The 23996-nt window shown below is 39.1% G+C and overlaps 1 protein-coding gene across 1 annotated transcript in view; it reads right to left on the reverse strand.

The window, feature by feature from the left end:
* Nucleotides 1–23996, reverse strand: part of Hephl1 (hephaestin like 1) — a 78793-nt gene continuing 54797 nt past the window's right edge. Inside the window, exons 13-20 of the mRNA XM_069989571.1 lie at nt 19927–20066; nt 17532–17672; nt 10991–11097; nt 7924–8146; nt 4924–5063; nt 774–936; nt 287–352; nt 1–203 (exon numbers count right to left, since the gene is read on the reverse strand). Of these exons, the coding sequence (XP_069845672.1) occupies nt 1–203; nt 287–352; nt 774–936; nt 4924–5063; nt 7924–8146; nt 10991–11097; nt 17532–17672; nt 19927–20066 (1183 nt within the window). The remainder of the gene's footprint in view (nt 204–286; nt 353–773; nt 937–4923; nt 5064–7923; nt 8147–10990; nt 11098–17531; nt 17673–19926; nt 20067–23996) is intronic.

Genomic DNA, 23996 nt, shown 5'->3' on the forward strand with positions numbered 1-23996 from the left:
TCACAGGGCATCGGTGGGCAGTGCACAAGACTGGACTTCGCGGTAAGCCATCTGCCTCCTCGCAGAACGGAGTCTGAGGAGGAGAATGATGGTAGCAACCAGGAGAAGAAGTCCCATGATGAAAAGGATGACCAAGGCTGCCTTGGCACCTCTTGGACCCAGATTCTTGCCAAAGAAATAGAGCCCCTCACTGCCAGGTTGTTCTGTGAAAAAGGAAAGGGAAACATCAGACACCTGCCTCTCTTTCAGGAGGGGAACACTGAGGCATTTGCACACATTTCATTACCATTGGAGGGCACTGTGGCTGGGGGGGCTCCTCCAGGAGCCTTCGTGGAGTATGGAATTCTGTTGTCTGGGCAAACAGGAAGGTAAAAGTTAAATTTGTTGTTTTATAAACACAGCAGTGATTTTGCCCCATAGGCATCTGCCATCTTTCTCACTGATCTACTTCATGCTACTGCACATGCATTGCTACCCCTCCACTTTGCTAGCTTCTGCTCACTCATTGAGCTTCGCTGTCCTGAGCTTCACAGACTTTGAAACCTTGGTTCTTATCTCTAAAATGTTAACCATGTCCTCCCTCCGCCTCCTGCCACAGAACCCTGTTTTCTCCGTTCCATCACAGCACATCTCACACTACATTGGATTGCATTTTTGTGTATCTTTCTCTTTTATTTGAGCTCTTTGGGTTTCTCTCTCTCTCATACTTCCTGTTTTCCACAGCTACAGGAAGCTGGGTGCCATCCCCCAGCATCACTGACAGGCAACAGTACCTATGTTCCGGAGCACTGTGTAAGTTGTCTCCATGCCAGCATGGATGTGGTCAGACACATGACAGTGCAGTAGCCATGTCCCTGGGTGATCTGCAAACAGTTCAATGGTTTGGAATGTTCCAGGAAAGAGATCATAGACATCTTCTCTGTAAGATTTATCTATCTGCAATAATTGAGAAAAAAATACAATTTGTGGCTCACCACAGGGAAAGGACAAAATAATACACAATACATAGAAGGAATGAAATAATGAAAAGCAGAAACGCATAAAAGCAAAGATAGAATGGGAAAAAATAAAAGAAATTCAAAAGTAGGTGTTTGAACAGATCAATAAAATTGAAATATCTGGCTCCTAATGATCCCATTGGGAAACTGTGTAGAATTTCCTCAAAAAAATTAAAAATAAAATGGCAATATGGTCCATGCATACAATTAGAGAGCCAAAGGAAATTGAGTCAATATATCAAAGAGGCACCTACACCCTCACATTTACTGCAGCACTACTCACAATAGCCAAGAAATGGAAACAACCTAAATATCCAAGAACTGCGAAATGACAAGGAAATCCAGTACATCTACATAATGGAACTTATTCTGCCATGAGAAAGGATGCAATCCTGTCATGGATTTCATATTCATGAATGGAACAAGAGATAATTATATGAAATAAGCCAGGCACAGAGAAACATGATTTCATTCATATGTGGAATATGAAAAAGTTGGTCTCACAGAGTAGAAGGGGATTGGGAGTGTAAAGAGGAAAAAAGCATGGAGGAAAATTAAACAGTGGGTAGCAAATCATAATTAATTACAAGTAAGGAGTGTTTGTGTGTTTATTTCCCAATTGTTGATTCTAGATAATAATGTTCTGAATATTTAAGAAAGCTAGAAGAAAGATTTTTTCTTAACCATTAAGAAATGGTAAGGAGGCTGAGATATGAGGATCCTGGTTCAAAGCCAGCCATGGCAGGAAAGTCCATGAGACTATTATTTCCAATTAACCACCAGAAAACCAGAAGTGGCGCTGTGGCTCAAAGCACTAGCCTTAAACGAAAAAGGTCAAGGGCAGCACTCAGGCCCTGAGTTCAAGCCCTATGACAAAAGAAAGAAAGAAAGAAAGAAAGAAAGAAAGAAAGAAAGAAAGAAAGAAAGAAAGAAAGAAAGAAAGAAAGAAAGAAAGAAAGAAAGAAAGAAAGAAAGGAAGGAAGGAAGGAAGGAAGGAAGAAAGAAAGAAAGAAAGAAAGAAAGAAAGAAAGAGGAAGGAAGGAAGGAGAGAGAGAGGAAGAGAGAAAGAAAGAAAAGAAAGTAAAAAGAGACAGAGACAGAGACAGTGAGGAAAGAAGGAAGGAAGGAAGAAAGGAAGGAAGGAAGGAAGGAAGGAAGGAAGGAAGGAAGGGAGGGAGGGAGGGAGGGAGGGAGGGAAGAAAAAGAAGGGATGGAGGGAGGGAGGGTAAATAAGCCAGGTATCAATTGCCATGATTCTAATTCTAGCTACTCAGAAGCTGAGATCTGAGGATCATAGTTTGGCACCACACCAGTAGGAAAGTCCATGAGACTAGTACTTCAAATTAACCAGCAAAAAGCCAGAAGTGGAGGTGTGTCTCAAGTGGTAGCATGTCAGCATCAAGCAAAAAGCTAAGGAACTATGCCTAGACCCTGAGTTCAAGCTCCAGTATAGCCACACAAAAAAAAAAAGAAAGAAAAGAAAAGAAAAGAAAGGGAGGGGGGAGATTGGTAAATGTTTGAGGAAATAGTCATCTCTGCTTTGAACATTATGCAATGCATATGTGAGTAGAATATCATACAGTACTACACACATACATATTCTTTTTCATGTATCAGTTAAATTTAAAATTAAAAAGTAATAAAAAGTGGGAATAAAATTTATTTATTTTACCAAGAAAGATTTACACATGGGAACACATGAAAAGATGCTCAATATTATTAACCATTAGGAAAATATAAATAAATAATAAAATACCACTACATGTGTTATAGAAATGGCTAAGGAAAAAAATATAATGCAAACCAAAAGTTACCAAGTACTGAAATAGATATAGGTTCTCATATATTTCTGTTGGGAATGCACCTCCTTCTCCTCCTCCTCCTCTGCCTCCTCCCCCTCCCCTTCCTGCTTCCTCCTCCTCCCCCTCACCCTTTTTTTGTGTGTGTGTGCCAGTACTGAGACTTGTAGGTATTTTGCTCAAGGTTGGCACTCTATCACTTGAGCCACAGATCCACTTCTGGCTTTTTTTGTTAGTTTACTGGAGATAAAAGTCTTGTGTACATTGCTGGATTTGAACTGTGATCCTCAGATCTCAGCCTCCTTAGTATCTAGGATTACAGACATGAGCCACCAGCACCTGGCTTGATTTTTAAAATGTTAAACATACATTTACCATATGGTATAGCAATTCTATTCCTACATATTTTCTGAAGGGATGTGAACATTTATTTATTTATTTATTTTTGGGTCCGGTTGTGGGGCCTGAACTCTGGGCCTGGGCGCTGTCCCTCAGCTCTTCAGCTCAAGACTAGCGCTCTACCACTTGAGTCACAGCGCCACTTCCGGTTTTTTTCTTTTTGCTTATGTGGTGCTGAGGAATTGAACCCAGGGCCTCAGGCATGCAAGGCAAGCGCTCTACCACTGAGCCACCTTCCCAGCCCGTAAGTAGTGATTTCTATGTAACATTCAGAAAAGACAAAACTGTAGAGATTACTTGAATATGTTTTGTACTGTTATAACAGAATGCCTGAGAATGGGTTATTTATAAAGAATAGAGGTTTTTTTCCCCTTATTGTTTTCAAAGCTGAGAGTCCAAAATTAGGGGATTGGAACCTGAGGATGGCCTTTTCACCAACCCATTCCATGGCAAAAAGCTGGAGAAGAGAACACCCACACAACAAAGCAAGACACTAAATTCAGTCTCTAGCACCTGAGCTTTCGAGACCATATTTAAATCTTAGCAGGGAGGGAGAGAGCAGATCAGTGATTGCCAAGTGCTAAGCGTGGACAGGTAAGTGATACAGGGGTATGATGGGAGCATCATTTTGGTTGGTATTGATTTAATGAATAAGTTTGTGTTTATGAAAAACAGAATTATACAATAAATATGGTGTATTTTATACAGTCTTAATGTTAACATTTATATATGCATATTTGAACTTGTATATTCTTATAATTTTGTAGTACTGAGCATGGAACTAAGCACTCTACTCTTTGACCTGTACCTCCTTCTCTTCAGAGTTTTTTATTGTTGTTGATATGGTTTCTTTCTAACTTTGTGTTGGCCTCAAACTCATGTTCTTCCTGTCTTCTTCACCATAAAGCTTGTATATGCTAGTTTCTATAACATTTATAAGCTTTTAAATTTATTTCTTAGATGTATATTAAAAAGGCTAATTTCTAAAAAGGCAGCATAGCAATTTAGTATGTGAAAGTCTAATTACTGTATTAGCCAATACAGTCAATAAGTGATGGTCCTTTGAAATGAATAGTGGGGTGAAGAATATTAGATACCAGATTATATTTCTGTCGATTCCTGTATATCTGATTCTATTTTCCACATAGATTACATATGACTATTATTCTCTACTTTCTTTAGATGACACTGAAAAGTTGAGATGGACAGATTCTTTGGATTTTATCCTTGCAAATCCATTCAGCAGATCAGGGAGGGGCCTGTCAATCAGCTTCCCAGGTAATGCTACTATACCACCAGCACCACCCATTAAAGTACAACTTAATGCCAGAGAGCAAAAGGTCACAGGCAGTCCAGCCCAAGTCTCCAGAGCAAAAGTCAAGAGAAAGTTAGAGGTCAACATTTCTTCTTTCCTGAGTAAAGCCATTTTGTTAACTAATCACGAAGAAAAAACAGGAGAAAGAAAGGGAAAAGGGAAAAAAAGTGAAGATCTGAACATGAAACTAATGAGAAAATTCATCCAAGGTTCAGAGAAGGTATATAAGAAATAATATACACATACATAAAGAAATATCTGCCAGCAAAGGAGTATAATCACATTATTCTGTTCAGTCTCTCTTATAAGGCCCCTGTGAGCATCATTTCTAAGTATCTCTTCTTTCTCAAATGGAAATACATTGAATCTGTACTTCAAAAAGTTTCTTGCAAAGCACTTTCCTTACACTCACCTTGAAAAGAAAGCTCTCAGCATGGTAATGGATGGTGTGTATGTCCACTTCACTTCCTATTCCTAACAAATACCAGTTTGTCATTGTATCTTCATTCATTATGAGACCATGGAGATTTCCAAAAATCTTTCCATTAATGGCTAAGAAGATGAAAACAAAATAACCTCTGGTTAGTGAGAAGACACTACTAAATCCGATTTTCAAAATAGTTCAAGATGTGTGTGTGTGTATGTGTGTGTGTGTGTGTGTGTGTGTGTGTGTGTGTGTGTGTGTGTGTGTGTGTGTGTGTGTGTGCTCACACACCAGTACTGGGGTGGGAACTAAGGGCCTGGGTGCTGTCCCTCAGCTTTCTCACTCAAGGCTGGTGCTCTATCACTTGAGCCACAGCTCCACTTCTGGCTTTTCAGGGGTTAATTGGAGATAAGAGTCTCTAGTACTGTTCTGCATAGACTAGCTTCAAAGTACAATACTCACAACTCGACCTCCTGAGTTAAGTATGAACCACTAGCGTATGGACAAGTCAAGGTCTTTTAATCACTAATATTTTTATCTACCTGATAAATGGTGAACAATCTCACTCCCACTAACCAATAACCCCACCATGCAAGGTTCAATATTCAGATTACCAGGAAGTCTTTGTACAACACGAGCTAGGAGAGAGAAATCACAGTAGGCTTATTTTCCCCAAGCTGAATGTTGGTTGGCAGTCTGTTTATTTGTTATTTTGCATAACCTATTTGGAAAGCAGATTGCAGATTCATTGGTGAGAAACCAGTTTATACCATTCTGTAGACAGTAGAATTCTTTGTAGACTAAGCCACCAAGAATACAGTATATATCAAACAACACTGAATGAATGATAAGCCATTTCCATAATGTTTCACTTTCAAAATCTCCAAATGCAGATCTTCACACAGGCTGAACCCAGAACTTAACCAGAACCAAAGAAAGATGGTTTTATATGATAGTGACCCATCCCTCCACTTCTACTGCCTCTTTATTCTGTGCATTGTGATGCATCCAAGTAGATGAAAACCATTACAAAAGAGAATACAGGGGCTGGGAAGGTGGCTCAGTGGCAGAGCACTTGCCTTGCATGCATGAGCTCTGGGTTTGATTCCTCATGGCTCAAGTGGTAGAGCGCTAGCCTTGAGCTGAAGAGCTGAGGGACAGCACCCAGGCCCAGAGTTCAGGCCCCACGACCGGACCCCCCCCCCAAAAAAAGAGAATACACTAAGCAATTTTAAGAAGGGGCTCTGGGAAGGTGGCTCAATGGTAGAGCGCTTGCCTTGCATGCCTGAGGCCCTGGGTTTGATTCCTCAGCACCACATAAGCAAAAAGAAAAAAGCCAGAAGTGGCTCTGTGGCTCAAGTGATAGAGTGCTAGCCTTGAGCTGAAAAGCTGAGGGACAGTGCCCAGGCCCAGAGTTCAGGCCCCACGACCGGACCCCCCCCCCCCAAAAAAAGAAATTTTTAAGAGGGGATAGCAAAACCAGTAGAGGGAAGAAAAACTGAATGAGGAACCAGGCCACAGTATTCTCATTTATATTAACAGCTAGCTCTGTGATCATGGACAAGACTCATCTTCAAAACTAGGTCTTAAGCCAGGAACTGGTGGCACATGCCTATAATCTTAGTTACTTGGGAGGGTGTGACATGAGGATCAAGGTTCAAAGCCAGCCTGGGCAAGAGAATCTGTAAGACTCTCCAATTAACCACTCAAAATCCAGAAGTGGCTCAAGTGGTAGAGCACTAGCCTTAAGCAAAAAAGCTCAGGGAGAGCACCCAGGCCCTGAGTTAAGTTTCTGGATTGGCATGCGTGGACACACACACACACACACACACACACACACACACACACACACACACACACACACACACACACACACACACACACACACACACACACACACAAGTTTTAGTGAAAGATTCTGGAGATGTCTATTTGAACACATTATTCCTTCCAAAATAAAGACAAACTTCCTTAAATTATCCAGAATCAAATAGGAGATAATTTTTAATTCAGTTGGTGGTCTTTCATATTCAAGAGAATGAAACCTAATATATATATATATATATATATATATATATATATATATATATTTTTTTTTTTTTTTTTTTTTTTTTTTTTTTTTTTTGCCAGTCATGGGACCTAAACTCTGGGCCTGGGCACTGTCCCTCAGTTCTTCAGCTCAAGGTTAGTGTTCTACCACTTGAGCCATAGCGCTACTTCCAGCTTTTTCTGCTTAGGTGGTGCTGAGGAATCGAACCCAGGGCCTCATGCATGCAAGGCAAGCACTCTACCACTGAGCTACCTTCCCAGCCCCTGAAACCTAATTTTTAAATTTGATCAAGCATTAGTTACTTGATTCATACAAAACATATCAATAGCTTGGCACCAGTGACTCATGACTATAGCCTGTAATCCCAGCTACTCAGGAAGCTGAGATCTAAGGATCCATGTTCAAAGCCAACCTGGACAACGAAGTCTGTGAGTCTCTTATTTCCTATTATACAGCAAAAAGCCAGAAGAGGAACTGTATCTTACATGATAGGCCTGTTCCTTGAACAAAAAAAAAAAAAAGGACAACACCCAGGCCCTGATTCAACTCCTACATGTACATGCATATACACATACATATATATACATAAATATAGATAGATGATACAAATAATATATATGTAGATATATAATATGGAGATGCAGATATATAAGTATAGCAAAAAATAATTATTAAAAAATTACTTTGTAATAGATAAAGTAAAGATTTCTGCAGAGATCTATCAGAGATAGGCGCCCCTAAACAGCTGGTCCAAAGTCTCAGTGACTTTGCTAACAGACAACCAATGGCTAGACGGATTCACGTAATAAGAGAAACTTTAGAGAACTTTCTTGAGTTCAGGGTCCCTGAAAAGGGGAAAAGCTTATAGTACCCAAGGGTTGTCTACATTGCTAGGAATTCCTATGGACCTAGCCCAACAGTGAGAATCGCTGAGATACCATGCATTTTGTTGCTTTCTTCAAAATCATCGGTGTGCTTAAAATCTCGTGGGTCTTTATTGAGATATTTCTTAATATTGTCATCCAGATACCAAGATTCATTCTCGTTAAATACCAAGAACAAGAGAGCAAATTCATAATCAACATCACTTCTTCTTCCTTTCTCATTCAATACTCCTTCTCGGCATGTAATCAGAGGACCCATTAAACCACTATATGTATCCTGGAATTTAAAAAGAAAAAGTTGAATCATGGGTGGGGTTGGGAGGAGCAGGGGAGAATAATGCAAGGGATGACATTGATCAAGATACATTGTACTCACAAACTGACGTGGTGAATTCAATCAGCTTTCTACCACTACTCAAAGATAATTTTAAAAATAAAGCTAAAATACGTGAGTTATTAAATATTTAATTATATTTCATTCCATGTATCACCATTCTAGTACAAGAATTTAGAAACTCGTTTCTCTGTAGTCTCTGGTTCAGCCTATCAGTTCATCCTATTGACCACTGTTAGATTAGACTCATCACTCCCATAGCTAGGAGTCTTCAGTGACTGTCCACGGCCTACCAAATACAGTACAAAACTTTGACAGGTCTTAAAGCCCATCCATATGAATCCCAATGAAGTTTCTGACTTAGGTTTCCCTACTACTTTTTTTTTTGGACCCTACATGATAGCTAAATAGGCCTTTGAACACCTCCCAAACACACTTTTTACTTTTCTTTTCTTATTTTTTTGTTGTTACCCTTGCCTTTGTTTTTCTCCTACTTCCCCACCTCCTCCATTTCTCCCCCTCCCCTGAAGTTGTAAAGTTTATTTCCAACGTAGTGTCTTGTGAGTCTCATTGTGTCCTTGTTTCAGCATTTTGTTATTCCCCTTCCCCTCCCCAAATTAGATAAATGTGTATACAAGATGCAGGGCACCAAAATAAAATATACAGTGATAACAGGGGATATACCATAGTGGGAAGAACATACAAAAGAAACAAAAGAAAATCATATTACTAAATGGGCTAAAGGTTGAAAGAGAGACTTCTCTGAACAGGAAATAAGAATGGACAATAGACACATGAAGAAATGCTCAACTTCTCTAGCCATAAAAGAAATGCAAATCAAAACAAAGTTGAGATTCCACCTTACCCCAGTTAGAATGGCTATAATCAAGAGATCTAATAACAACAGATGCTAGAGAGGATGTGGCCAAAAGGAACCTTACTGCACTGTTGGTGGGAGTGTAAACTTGTTCAACCACTCTGGAAAGCAGTAGAGAGCTCCCTTAGAACCCAGCAATCCCACTTTTGGGCATTTACCCAAATGATCACAAACAAAGCCATACTAAAGCTACCAGCACAACTATGTTTATCATAGCATTATTCACCATGGCTAAGATATAAAACCAACCTAGATGCCCTCAGTAGATGAATGGATCAAGAGAATGTGGTATATTTATACAATGGAATTCAATGCTTCCATCAAAAAAAAAAATGACACCACCTTTTTTGTTAGGAAATGGAAAGATTTGGAAAAAATCATACTAAGTGAGTAAGCCAGACCCAAAGAAATATAGGTCCCATGGTTTCTCTCATTTGCAATAATTAGTATACATCTACGATAATCTTATCAAATAATGTGCAGAAAAACTCAAAAGCTATATACATATGACCATCTAAGATGACGCTAAGTGAAATGAACCCCAAGATATGGATACAAGCAGTTTTTTTTTGTTTTTAATGTACTTTCTACTTTTCTATTGTCAGCCTTATCCAAAGCCTCCTATAAAACCTTAGACACTATACAATTCATCAAAGTCAGAGTTGTAAGCATGGATGTGTGCTACTTTCCTCACAGTCATGTGTTTCTTCCAGAGAAGAATATTTGCATCTATCATAGTTTTAAATGGCATAATTTACATATCAGATGTACTTAAACATTTGTTGGAATGCATGAATGAGTAAATATATAAGTTTAAGTTTCCCATAATTATCATTTGTAAATTCATTTCTTCAAGTCACTCGTAAATCTGTCTCCTAAATTCTAGTACTGTCTAGGACAGTAATTCAAGTCAGTTAATACCTAAGACCACAGTTAAAATCTCTCACGTGTGTGTGTGTGTGTGTGTGTGTGTGTGTGTGTGTGTGTGTGTGTGTGTGTGTGTGTGTGTGTGTGTGTGTGTGTGTGTGTGTGTGTGTGCCCCAGTACTGGAGCTTGAACTCAGGGCCTAGGGATTGTCCTTTAACTTTTTTGCTCAAGGCTAGCACTTTACTACTTGAAGCACAGCTCTACTTCTGCTGTTTGGGTGCTTAACTGGAGACAAGAGTCCCACAGACTTCCCCGCTCAGACTGGCTTTGAACTGCAATCCTCAGATCTCAAGTCACTAGGATTGCAGGCCTGAGCCACTGGTACCAGGCTTAGTCCCTCACTTTTTTAATAATGGGAAATGTTTACATTTCATATCAGCTATGACTTTAACTTGAACTTTGGTTTATGACAGGTAATTAACAATTACACTTGTTTTATATACATGTACCTAACTCTGTCAGGGTGGAATCTTTGCCTTTTATATCTTAGTTTATTTATCATTCAAATAGTTTTGTTATTTCAGTCGCTATGTTTTCCTTTCCTGATCCCTGGTGTCCCTGGTAATCCTTTAAAGTTAATAGATTTTCCACATCCAAAACCATGAACAAATTATATTGTGAAACATTTTTCTTATCTATCCACATGTCTTCTTTTGCTTCAAATTATCTTGTAAGTTTCTAAATGTGTTAATTGAATGAGGTTTTGGTTTGAATGTCCTTAGTTCAAATCAATGGCTAGACAACTCTAAAAAAATTAAAGCATTGTATTGAAAACACTTTTTACTTTTTGGGTCATCCGGTCTCGGTTACACCATAGATGATGTTAATAAATTAGCCTGGCTAGATTTGGCCAGTAGGCTCTAATTCAAGACCCTACCTCTAAATTCCACCCCCTTTTCATATGCTCTCTAGAGCTGCAATGATGTCAGCAGTCGACTCACAGACACATGACACTGAACACTGAAGTGCTCTCTCCTCCTTACCTTCACAAAGTTTACTGTGGAATAGTAGACCCATGGAATACAATTGGGATCAGAAGGCCCAGGACCTGATCTTTTGGGGACATTCCATCTGTACGTTTTTATTTCTCCTGAAATCAAAGAAGTAATGAAAGAATTTGTTAGAGTGATTTACCTGAAGAAACACAAGCAGGTCTGCATATACTTTGGTCAATGTATCCATTCATTAGAAATAGTCTAACTTCACATCTTGATTTCTACAGTTCCGTAAGGAAATGGTAAATCTGTCACCCCAGACTCCAGTCTTCTCTCTGGTTTTCTTTTTCTAATGTGAACTATTATGTATTTAGGAAGTGACTATTTGTATCTGATTTTCTGCTATATGTTTTTATCTCTTTCTCAAGAGCTATCAATCCTCAGGAGTAAGTCATCAAGTGGCTCAGTATAGGCCTGTTAGAGGAGCCATCAGGGAGTTTTGTTAACTAGCTCTGCTCAAGCCATACACAAGACCAAGTGAAATCAGAAATATCTTGACTCTCTGATTCAGATACCTATGTTTTAAAAGCCTGGGGATATAGGGTATGAGGAAGGTAAAAATCCAGAATCACAGAGAATCAAGAAACCTAGACTGAACTCTCAGCCCTAGTGTACTTTTTAACAAACATTTGACAAGGTACTTAAAACTTCACTGACATTTAGTTTCCTTGCCTGTATACTTGGTTAGCTATCTTGACTATCAGATTGTTGTGAGGGCTAAACAAGACAATAAATAAATACATGCAATCGTGCTTTGCACTGAAGACAGTAAATAAATAAATGCTGACCCAGGGCCTTGCACAGAGAAGGCACTAATGTATCTAGATTAACAAGCAAAACAATCATATTGCCAAAGTCCTAAATAGGAACTACAATCAACCAAAATATCTTCTGAATGATCTCTGTCAAATTCCCACCCAGTCAGAATTAACAAACCTATGGCTAACCATGTGTGCCATAAGCAAAAGAAATGGGCACGCCTGATTTTTTATCCATTTTTATGAATTTTTATGAATGCATCAGTGGTAGTAATACAACTATAGGTCTAGTTTGTTTCCACTATGTTTCATGAAAATCCATTTTACCTTGCTAACTGAGAACTGATATTTAGCTTCTTCAGTTTGAGTAGCTTCAGAAGTGGCACTATTAAAGTGGTAATAATTCATTGTTTGCCCAGCCACCAGCATAATGATACATATAAAGGTGCTCAGTAAATGTTTACAGGATTCTTTAACAAGAAGGAATTTCACAGGGGCTGCTTCCTTTTCTTATGATGTTTTTTTTCTCCCTTTCTCATGCAAGTAGTTCTTTTATAACTTGCTTGAGTTTCCCAAGCTGTTAATTCTTTCCTTCTCCCACCAATCTCTGGGGTTTTTCACAAACCTTTCAGTCTTATCAAGAAACATTTTAAGGAATATTTCATGAGTTTGAATAGAAAAAAAAATTCTTCCTTGCACTTTCTAGTTTATTGTCCTGCCTACTCTTGTGACCTTTGGCTCTGGGAGGAGGACTGCCTTCCCACCCTTCCTGGGAAGGTGTAGTAGCTTGCTAGGGTCACTCTAGCCATACCATAACCTTACCAAAGCCTTCACCGATGCCTGGAGGGAAGCTTTTCTCCTCTCATGCTGTTGTCTTTTTAAAAAATAATTTACTTTAGTTATCATTGAGGTGATGTACAGAGGGATTACCATTACATGAGTCAGGTAATGAGTACATTTTCTTTTGTACAGTGTTACCTGTTCCCTCACTCTCTCCCATTCCTCCCCTCTCCCATTCTGTGCCCTCCCCCAACCCTTCCAAAGATATACACTTGAATAAACCAGACATAAGGAAAAGAAGACAGAATCACCACAAACTAAGAAGTAAAAAAAAAAGTCTTTTGTTTCCATATCTTGGAGCTTTTTTTTTTTTTTTTTTTTTTTTTTGTCGGTTGTGGGTCTTGAACTCTGGGCCTGGGTGGGTACTCTCAGCTCTATCAGCTCAAGGAGAGCACTCTACTGGTGGAGCCACAGCACCACTTCCGGTTTCCTAGTGGTTTATTGGAGATAAGAGTTTCACAGACTTTCCTGCCTGGGCTGGCTTCAAACCTTGATTCTCAAATCTCAGCCTCCTGAATAGCTAGTATTACAGGCATGAGCTCTGGCTCAAGTTTTATATGGAAAGGTAAAAGACCCAGAATAGCCTATTCAATATTAAAAGTGAAGAACAAAGTAGAACTGGCACTAGCAGGGTGGGAGGTGGGGAGAAGTAGATTAGGAGGAAGTAGAAGGAATGTTTGGGTGCTCTATTGTGCAGTAAGGTGACAGTAGTTTCCAATGATGAATTGTATGTTTTAGAATAGTTAAAGAGAAGATTTTGAATATTCTCAACACAAAGAAATGATAAGTACTCAAGGTGACTGTTGTGGTAATTATGCTTCTTTGATCATTAATATTAATATGCATGTTTGCAGGTATTGAAACACATATTCTAAAAGTATATGTAATTATGACAATCAAAAATAAAATAATAAAAAGAAGATATATAGAAAACAAATTGTAGTACTGACAGAAGAATAGACAAATATATCAATGAAACAGAATAGAGGGCCCCAAAACAGAAATACTTATATATAATTGTTAAATCTTTGTTGAATTAACAAACACCAATCAAGAAAGAAAAGATAGCTGGGTGTTGGTGGCTCACACCTGTAATCCTAGCTACTCAGGAGGCTGAGCTCTAAGGATCATTGTTCTAAGCCAGCCTGAGCAGGAAAGTTCATGAGGCTCTTTTATTGGTACTGGTTCAGGGGCTTGAACTCAGGGCCTAGACACTGTTCCTGAGATTTTGTGTTCAAGGCTAGTACCCTACCACTTGAGCCACAGCTCCACTTCTGGGGGGAAAAATGATTGGATATAAAAGGTAAGGAAGATATGAAAAAATGTTTCATATATCATTTAGGGAATTTCAAGTTAAAGTAATGATTTGTTATGATCATACCTGTTAGAATGTCCCAAATCTACAACTCAGATAGTAATGGAGCAACAGGAGCTCTCATTGTACATTGGAATACAAAAATGATACAGTCTCTTCGGATGACAGTTTGACAGTTTCTTTAAAAAAATAACAAAACTACATACATTCTTTTGTTTTTGTTTTTGTTTTGTTTTTTGTTTTTTGCCGGTCATGGGGCCTGAACTCTGGGTCTGGGAGCTGTCCCTCAGCTGTTCAGCTCAAGGCTAGTGCTCTATCACTGGAGCCACAGGGCCACTTCCGGCTTTTTCTGTTTATGTGGTGCTGAGGAATCAAACCCAGGGCCTCATGCTTGCAAGGCATGCACTCTACCGCTGAGCTACCTTCCCAGTCTCATTATATACATTCTTAATAATAGTTTCAGTAGTTGTATTTGTTAGTATTTACTCCAAAGAGATGAAATTTTATTTTCATACTAAAATCTGCCTGCAGATGTTTACACTAGCTATGTTGTAATTGCCAATTTTGGAAGCAACAAAGATGTCCTTTTTGTAGGTGAGTATATGAAGTGTGATACATCCATACAATGGCATATCATTTGGTACTAAAGAGTGAACTATCCAATCATGAAAAATATGGAGGATACTCAAATGTATATCAATGAATGAAAGGAGCTCTTCTGAAAAGTCTAATTCTAAGTACAGGACATCCTTGAAAAGGCCAAACCAAGGAGTCAGTATATAGATCTGTACTCACTTAGGATGAAGGGAGAAGGTAGGGATAATAGACAGGGTATAAATTTTAGGACAGTGGAATTATTCTGAGTAATGCAATGGTGTATAACAAATGTTTCACTCTAGTTAGGGAAAATACTGTTAGTGGTGGGATGCCATGCATGGGTGAGAAAGAAGGTATATGGGAACTCTCTGTACCTCTGCTCAGCTTACCTGTGTACCTTAAGTACACTGAAAAATAAAGCTTGTTGATTGTTGATTTTAAAAAAGCATAACAAGTTCTAACTCATTAAAAAAATTACCTAATTAATTCTTTCCTTCATTCTTCTAGTCAACTAATTAGCCATCACAGATTTTCCTTCTCTGATACTTTTATAAACAGTCCTATAGATTTTTTAAAAATTCTTCATCCCTTAGAATTTTATCATGTGTAATCTGCATTATTCTGCAATGATTCAGTCTTATCTTTTATCTCTTCCAACCCAACTTATTTTAATCACCTTAAGGCAAATGTGTGGATAAGAACATAACAATTGCATATTTCATCAATTATAAGATGCAAAATTTTCCTATCATTATTTAACATCTAATGCACACATTGTTTTAACTGACAGCATGTTTTTTTCTTTTTTTTTAGTAACAAATACTATAATGATACATATTAAAATCAGTGGTGCTGGAATCAATAAAATGTTAGTATCTTCCTTGCCAAATTGGTGTGAGGATAAATAAGAGTTTTATGTCTTCTTTGCTTTGTTTTAAATGCAAAGTATAGAACCTACCACAAGGTTACTGTTCAGTGTGTGTTGGCCATTGTTATTTCTTCTAACTCTATGAAGTCCCTAATGGAACCCTAGAAATTTCTTAAAGACTTAGTTATTGGAGGAATGATTTTCTCATACCAGGGTGACTGGGGAATGATGAAATACACTTAGGGTTCTCTAAGACTGATCAAAGATCAAAAAAAGAAAAGAAAGTATGGTCCCCATTAGAATGGAGCAGACAAGATGCATAGCTGATGCATAGCTAGTAAAAATCTCCCATTCTGTGGGCTTTTTATTTATCTTGCTTGCTATGTCCTTTGCCATGCAGAAACTCTTCAGTTTGATGCAATCCCATTTATCCAGTCTTTCTTTGATTTGTTGTGATTCTGGATCTTTACTTAGGAAGTTTCAACTTGTGCTTAGGGGCCCCAGTGTTTATCTTAGCCCTCCCTGTAATATTTCCATGGTATCTGGCCTTGTATTAAGGTCTTTGATCCATTGAGAATTGATTCTAGTGCATTGTGATATACATAGATCTAGCTTCAGTTTTCTGCATGTGTATAGCCAATTCTGCCAGCACCACTGGTTGAAGAGGTTGCCTTTCTCCAATCCTGTGATTTTTGCCTCCCTTGTCAAATATTAGGTGGCTATAGGTCTGTGGGTTTATTTGTGGATCTTCTATTCTGTTCCATTGGTCCTTGGATATATTCTTGTGCCAGTATCAAGCTGTTGAGACTTCTTAGAAGAAGTAAAAATGGCCAATAGACACATGAAGAAATGTTCAACATCTCTGTCCATAAAAAAAATGCAAATCAAGACAACATTGAGATTCCACCTATAATCAAGAAAACTAATAACAGATGCTGGCAGAAATGTGGCCAAAAGGGAGTGCTAGTACATTGTTGGTGGGAATGTAAACTTGTTTAATCACTCTGGAAAGCAGTATGGAGGTTCCTCAAAAGACTAAACATAAAGCTTCCCTATGACCCAGAAATTCCACTCCTGGGTATTTACCCAAAAGATCACAAACTAGGCCATATTAAAGCTACCAGCACAACCATGTTCATTGCAGCATTGTTTTCCATAGTCAAGATATGGAATCAGATGGCCCTCTATGGATGAATGGATCAAGAAAATGTGGTATATACACACAGTGGAAATCTACTCACTATCAGAAAGAATATTATACCAGTCATAAGAAAATGGAAATAATTGGAAAAATTATATTAAGTAAAGTAAGCTAGACCCAAAGAAACATAGGTTGCATGGTTTCCCTTATTTGTTGTATCTAAAAAGTGCCTGAAAATCTACATGTAAACACATTGGATGGTAAAAGACAAAAATAATACACTTGGACATGATAAATCATACATGACTCTAGACATTCACACAGTGAAACCAAAAGAGGATATTCTTGGGAAAGGATCACAAAGGTCAATAGCTATGGGCATATGATCCTATAAAATAATGTTTACCAAAATGAACTCTAAGAAATGAAAACAAGAAGTCTTATGTTACTTTGCTTCTTGGCTTTTTCCCCCTCCTTTGTCACTGTTTTTTGTTTCTGTACTTTTGTCTTTTATGTAAGTTTATCTGTTGGAAGAGGGCAAGAAGGAGGACTGAAATGGTGGGATAAAGGGTAAACAAATACAGCAGTGATACTCACTAGACATTATGTTGAAAATAACCATACAACTTGTGGGGGAGGGAGATAAGGAAGAAAAAATTGGAAGAAAACTAGGAAAAAGGTGACCCTGTTCAAAAAGTACTCATTACCTGGCTTACATAATTGTAATACCTCTGTACACCACCTTTACAATAACAATATAAAGAAGGAAAGAAGGAAGGAAGGAAGGAAGGAAGGAAAGAAAGAAAGAAAGAAAGAAAGAAAGAAAGAAAGAAAGAAAGAAAGAAAGAAAGAAAGAAGGGAGAGAGCAAGGGAGGGAGGGAGGGAGGGAGGGAGGGAGGGAGGGAAGGAAGGAAGGAAGGAATAAAGAAAGAAAGAAAGAAAGAAAGAAAGAAAGAAAGAAAGAAAGAAAGAAAGAAAGAAAGAAAAGGCTGACCTCTGGAATAACTGACCTGGCTTTGTAACAGGCACTTGGAGTTGCTTCCCGCTGTCTGTGTCCTCCACACCCTGGGCAGAGATGGAGTAAGGCCGGCTTGCTTTGTTCTTAAATATGATCAGGATGGAGTCACCCACCTCAGCATGAATCATTGGTCCTAAAGGCAGATCACGGGCCTGTGTGCATTACTGTTGTTCTTTCCAATATCAGTGTAGTTTAAACATAAGTAGCATTTAGCAGAATAAAATAAAGTTTAGTTTAGCATTGGTGCGCATCCTTTGGAGGACAATATTGTATTGTATTCTGTAAATATCATACAGTGTTTAGTAATAAGATCAAGCTGAGTTGCTTTTCTGCTTCCTTCGCTTATTGGGAGGACTTGGGTGAGCCATGTAATCTGACACATCTATACTTTTCTCACAGAATTGTGGGAAGGATTTAAAAAAAGCAATCTTTGTAAAGTGCTTATTTCAGGGCATTCTGAAATATACTATTTGATATATGGTTAACTTTTTGCTACTATTGGACAATAAGAAAAGTCATATGAACATGATGTTCACATTGTGCTGTAATTTCCTGTGTATAAACCTTTAGTAAGTATGAAATTGCTTAGTATCTGGTAAATGGATATAATGATGTAATAATGATCCCAGGAAATAATTTTATTAAAAGGTTTTGAAATGTAAAATTGAATTAAAAATGCTTACATATTGAGTTATGAACAGCACATTGATTTCACTACTGCATATTGAATGCTTTATGTTAGATATGTAGAAACATTGAAGAAACATACTCTAGGCCCTTATTTGTGCCTGAATGAGGCATAGCTTCATGGTGAATGGGCTCCCATTTTAAAAGTACTTTAGACCTGATCCCTATGGCTTTTTGCTTGGCATTTCATGTATTCTACAGTCATAAGACACTCACAGTTGGTGATGTGGCAACATTTATCCATTCTTCACTAATCCAAACCACCATTTTTGTTATACTTTTCTGAGAAACACCAGTAAAGGTAACAATAAATATAAAATTTGTTGAAATGTTTTCATATTCAGAAGAAAACTTTTATCCTAAACCAGGCAGTTTCTGAAAAGCATTTTTTAATGATAAGACTTAAAAAGCACTGGAGGCATTGCTCAGCAGTAGAGTACCTGTCTAGTAAGCATGATGCACTGAGTTCAAGTCCTAGGACCATCTCCACCCCAAATTTTAAACAGTTAATGTGGACATGTGGGTGTGTGAATTTGCATCTAATAAAGTATTCACATTGCTTCCTAAACTACATACACCTTATTATACTGATAAGTAAGAATGAATACTTTCTGTATTACAGTGTAACTGGACACAAGAAATGGTGCTGAGTAGCCATGTGCCTTATATGGGCTCTCAAGCTATTTTAGAAGCCCAGGTGTCTCCTTGTGCTGCAGACAATAAGTGTACAGGCCTCACACTTCCCTGGCTGAAGGCTGCTAAGATGCCACTGATGAAGTCACTTGCTACTCATTTCACTGAATAGGACAAATGAGGGAGATTCGGGAGTGTGCCTAAGCCCTTGGCAAGACCAACACCTTTCCTCCAGAGTTCTATAGACACCATGACTCAAATGCACGACTCATTTGGTGAGACAAACAAACTTGCAGGTCAAATGTTAATAGACCCTGGAGGTGTGGAAGAAGGTGGGTGGAGCATTTCATAGTTTTTCAAGCTGAGAGTCAGCTTGATACTTAATATTGATATGGATAATGTAAAGCTATACTGATTATATAAGTTACCTCATGCATCCAGAAGCAGAAAAAGCAGTATTAGACAGACAAAATCAATGCTGAGTTTTTGGGGTCAGTTCCTCTGGAACTGAGACCAGACTTTTAGTTTTGGCACTCATTCCACATCTGAGTTTTCTGTTTTACCCTACTTCTTTTATATCATGTGGAAAGTACAGCACTGTGCATGAAGAGTCCAGAACCTTAGAGAAGTCATGCAAATATTTTACCAGATTCTCTGAGACAATCAATTGTTTCAAATGAAAATATTCACTTGTCTCATTTCATTGATTAGAACCAAACCAGGGTTGTGTGGCAGTACCTAGTCCCCTCAACAGAATCAACACTTGTCCTTCAGAGCTCTGTTGACTCACAGCTCAAGGAGTGTCAGGCTCCTGGGGATGTAGATTCCTGACTATGTGTCCTCTGTTATATTTCTACAAGTATTCTTTGTGTGATCCAAGTTCATATTACACTCCCTAATGATGGCAGAGCAAGAATATGCTACACACAGATGAATAAAGTCATGCTACTTTGTCCCTCCTGTCTCACAGAAGTGTGTGTGTGTGTGTGTGTGTGTGTGTGTGTGTGTGTGTGTGTGTGTGTGTACCCATGCTTGGGGCTAATGCTACACACTGAAATCTGCCATACCCAGGAGTTCTAAGTGTTCCTCTCGAGGTGGCCGGGCTTTGATCTCCACAAATTCTCCATTGGTGTACTCCCTGTAAACCACCTTCTTGTACTGAGAACCAATCCAGTTTTCAGTGTGGTTCATAAATATATCTCCATGTCTGCAAACAGAAGCAGCAGAAATTTAGGTTGTCAGAAGGGAGACAAACTTCAAGTATTTCTGAGGAATTTGGGGAGAATTCAGAGTAAAGATCCCGAAACCTGGCTATAATCAGGGTCTCCCTACAGAGCTGGACATTTGCACCTTTCTTGGGGAGTAGGGGCAGGAATTGTTTCTGTTAAGGGAAACCCATGGCCCACTCTTATAATTGCTCTCAAGAATAATTATGCTGACTGCTGGTGGCTCATGCCTATAATCCTAGCTACTCGGGAGACTGAGATCTGAGGATCATGGTTGAAAGTCAGCCTGGGCAGGAAAGCCCATGAGATTCTCATCTCCAATAAACTATTCAGAAAAAAGCCAGAAGTGGTGCTGTGTGGCTCAAGTGGTAGAGTGCTAGCCTTGAGTATAAAGAGGCTCAGGGACAGCTCCCAAGTATGTAGGTTAGCTTAAAGACATTTTATTTAACGTATGATGATGACAACTCATTAATATTAAACTCACAGCCAACAGCAGTATAATTCATTCTGTGTGAACATATTTTCTCTGTAGGGTACATCCCAATCTTGTGATGCTTGCAAATGCAAATATGAGACAGGGCGTCAGTACTACTTCTGGAATGGGAAGTGGCATTTGAAACAGTGAACAAAATAAAGCACACACATGTAAAACTATGACACTAAATAGACTTTTAAAAGGATGCTTATTTTTGTGACTGTAACTCTTCTTAGTTGGCTTTTTTGCTCCATGCTGTGTTCTACCACTTGAGCCACAACTCCATTACTGGCTTTTTGCTGGTTAATTAGAGATAAGAAAGAATTCCAAGGACTTTTTCCCCCAGCCAGGCTTCATCAAACCTCAAGCCTCAGATCTAAGCCTCTTGAGTAGCTAAGATGATAGGTGTGAGCCACAGATGCCCAGCTAAATGGACCCTTGGCTTACATTTGACAAGAAGACAGAGAGACATTTTATTTCACCTTATCAGTCCACTTTAGGTTTTCTTATCATTTTAAAGATCTTCAAATGACCACAAAAGAGCCAAAGGTTACAATAAATTACAGGTTACAATAACTTGCAGGTTACAAATAAGTTTTGGAAAAAGAAAAATCTATCCAATTTATCTCCAAATTATGGCATATCTCTCATCTTTCTGCTTCTTCTTGTCTCTCCTCCTCCACACTCCTTCATCAGAGCTTTGCATAATGCCTAGAACATACACCTCTGATCTAGACTGTATACTTTAGAAAGGAAGAGACTTTTCTTCTACTTTTGTTTTCCAAGGAGCTCTGTTAATACTTGTGGTTTTGACCAACATAGACCTTGGAGTCAGCTATTTCCCAGCATTATTTCTCTATGGATATGCAGGTGTCTTTATGGTATCCTGGCTTGTGATGTTTTGGGTAGATGTCCAGCAATGGGTTAGGAGTATATTAAAAGCTAATTACTCTCTTTGACATAATCTCATCTGCATGGAATTTTTGAAAGTTAGTTGCATTGGTCAAGCACATTGTAAGGATCAAACTACATATGATTTGTAAAACTCTGAGCAAATGCCCCATAAGAGTTGTACAATACATGATGATTATTATGGAGAAACCCATTGTAATATGGTTCAACTATACACATGCCACTCCACAAACTCAGCAATATGAAATATAACTCTGCCTATAGCAACTTATTATTTTTTTCAAATTTGCTCTCACATAGTTGAGTACCCATGGCTGGTGCCTGTAATCCTAGCTACTCAAGAGGCTAAGATCTAAGGGTTATGGTTCAAAGCCAGTCTGGGCAGAAAAGTCTGTGAGACTCTTATTCCCAATTAACCAGCAAAAAGCCAAATGCGGAGCTATGGCTCATAAAGCTAAGGGAGAGAGCCCTAAGCCTGAGGTTAAGCCTTGGTACTGGCGCGCGCGTGCACACATACACACACACACACACACACAAATTGTCTCCTAGAGTTGTGCAGATGAATCTATTTGCTCCCTGTCTAGGGTCCTAAAGCCTTCCCAGATGCTCTTAACAACCTAAAGTTATGACAGAGGCCTGTGCTGATAAGGACAATGTCTCATAAGCATTAAACCAATGTCATTGACATCGAATCAAGAATCGTTCAAATCCCTAACATGTCCTCCCATGGAATTGGGGCAAAGGGCAGATGCACTCCACTGGGTGTGGAGAGGTATTTGTCCCTGGATTCCTATCTACAGAGAGATTGCAGATGCACTACTGGAAATGAAACCATTTCAGTGCTATACTGAATTTTTTTTCTACAGAATTTGGTGAACTTTGGACTTGGAAACATTTATTAATGGAAGCATTTATTAATGTTACAGGAGGGGCATGGTTATGGAACTTGCTCCTTATCTCCACCAGCATTCTCTATTTTCTTGTGTCATTTGGGACAGAGTCCCAGAGCCTGGAACTAGACCTGCCTGATCATTCACAAGTAAGGGGCTTCAAACAGAAGTAAGAATGAGTCAAAAGAAAATAATGAAAGTGGTATCTTTCACACACTTGCATATACATGAAAAAACTTTGTACAATTATTTATTTGTACAATAATTTATTTGGCTGATTAATAATGTAATCCTTTTATAGAAAGCCAAATTAGTATTCAATTCCTTTTCTACTGCTTTGTATCAATTTTTGCTTATCCTCACAGCATCGGGTTTCCAGAAGAAAGGTGTCTAGATTAACAAACTGATTTAAATCCTTCTGTTCTAAAGGCAGTCTTCAAAATAGTTAATTTTGGTGTTTCTTTTTCTTTTCATTTCTTTTCTTTCTTTCCCATTTATCAATTGGGTGGCACTGTTAGGCTCTCTCTTTCCCAGCAAGAGAAAAACCTCACAACAAAGGCCAGTAAGAAAAGGAAAAAAAAAGTGTCCACATGCAGAGTTGTTTGTGTGCTTTCCAGCCTTAGAGGGTTTCGTGAGGAGGAGGAAGAGAGTACAGGCTGGACCCAGCCCTGGCTCAAAGTGTATGAGATCCCACTTCTACAGAAATGCATGATGGTGTGTTCCTGTTATCCCAGTTGCAGAGAGATAAATAGGAGGATTGAAGTACAAGTCAGCCTGAGCTGACTCTATCTTAAAAATATACACAGCAAAAGTGCTAGACGCATGGCTCAAGTACAGAGCGCCTCCCTTGCAAGTTGTAAGCCCTCCCCAAAGTTAAAAAAGCAGACAAAAGGGTGACACTGTTCAAAAGAAATGTACTCAACACCTGACGTATGTAACTGTAACCCCTCTGTACATCACCTCTGCAATAAAAAGAAAACAGGAACTGGAGAACTACAATGTGATGTGCTGCTGAGACAATAAAACATGGATTTGCCTCCTCAAAAGGTTTCTGTTCAATTCCAAGTCTACCAAAGGCTAGTTAGACGACTTTACTCCTGGCTCCCAGGTTTACTCATCTGAGCATCAGGACAGTGGTGAGTCATGGAGTGGAGGGTACAACCTCTGGAGGAGGAGGCCTGCAGTCTGCTTCTGACCTTGTCCCTAAGTCCGGAAGGACTGGCTCCCTGGACTCCAGGAGAGGGCAGTGGAGGCCCAGCACTCAGCCTACATGGGGCTCCAGCATTGCTCATTCCTTGGCATGTAGCCCGGGTTCTGAACCTTTCAAAGGAAGGTGGGTGGATCTTGCAGACTTTCCGGGTACAGACATTGAGGGACAGCTTGGTTCGCACCCCAGGTCAGGGATCTCTTCTGAGACCATGGCCCCTGCCTCACTCCCCTCATGCATCTGTATCTGGACCGTCTCTCCGCTCTCTCTCCCAGAGACCTCCACTCCTCCTCTCCCTCCCAGCTTCCCTGGCACCGAAGACTCGCTTCTTCCCCTGGGCCTTTCCCCTCATCCTCACTCGAAGACATCTGTCCATCTGCCCCACGGCAGAGTCCATCTGTCCATCTGCCCCACGGCAGATCAATCA

The sequence above is a fragment of the Dipodomys merriami genome, unplaced genomic scaffold (assembly GCF_024711535.1).
Source record: "Dipodomys merriami isolate MVZ:Mamm:240054 unplaced genomic scaffold, mDipMer1.0.p SCAF_38, whole genome shotgun sequence".
Taxonomy (NCBI): domain Eukaryota; kingdom Metazoa; phylum Chordata; class Mammalia; order Rodentia; family Heteromyidae; genus Dipodomys; species Dipodomys merriami.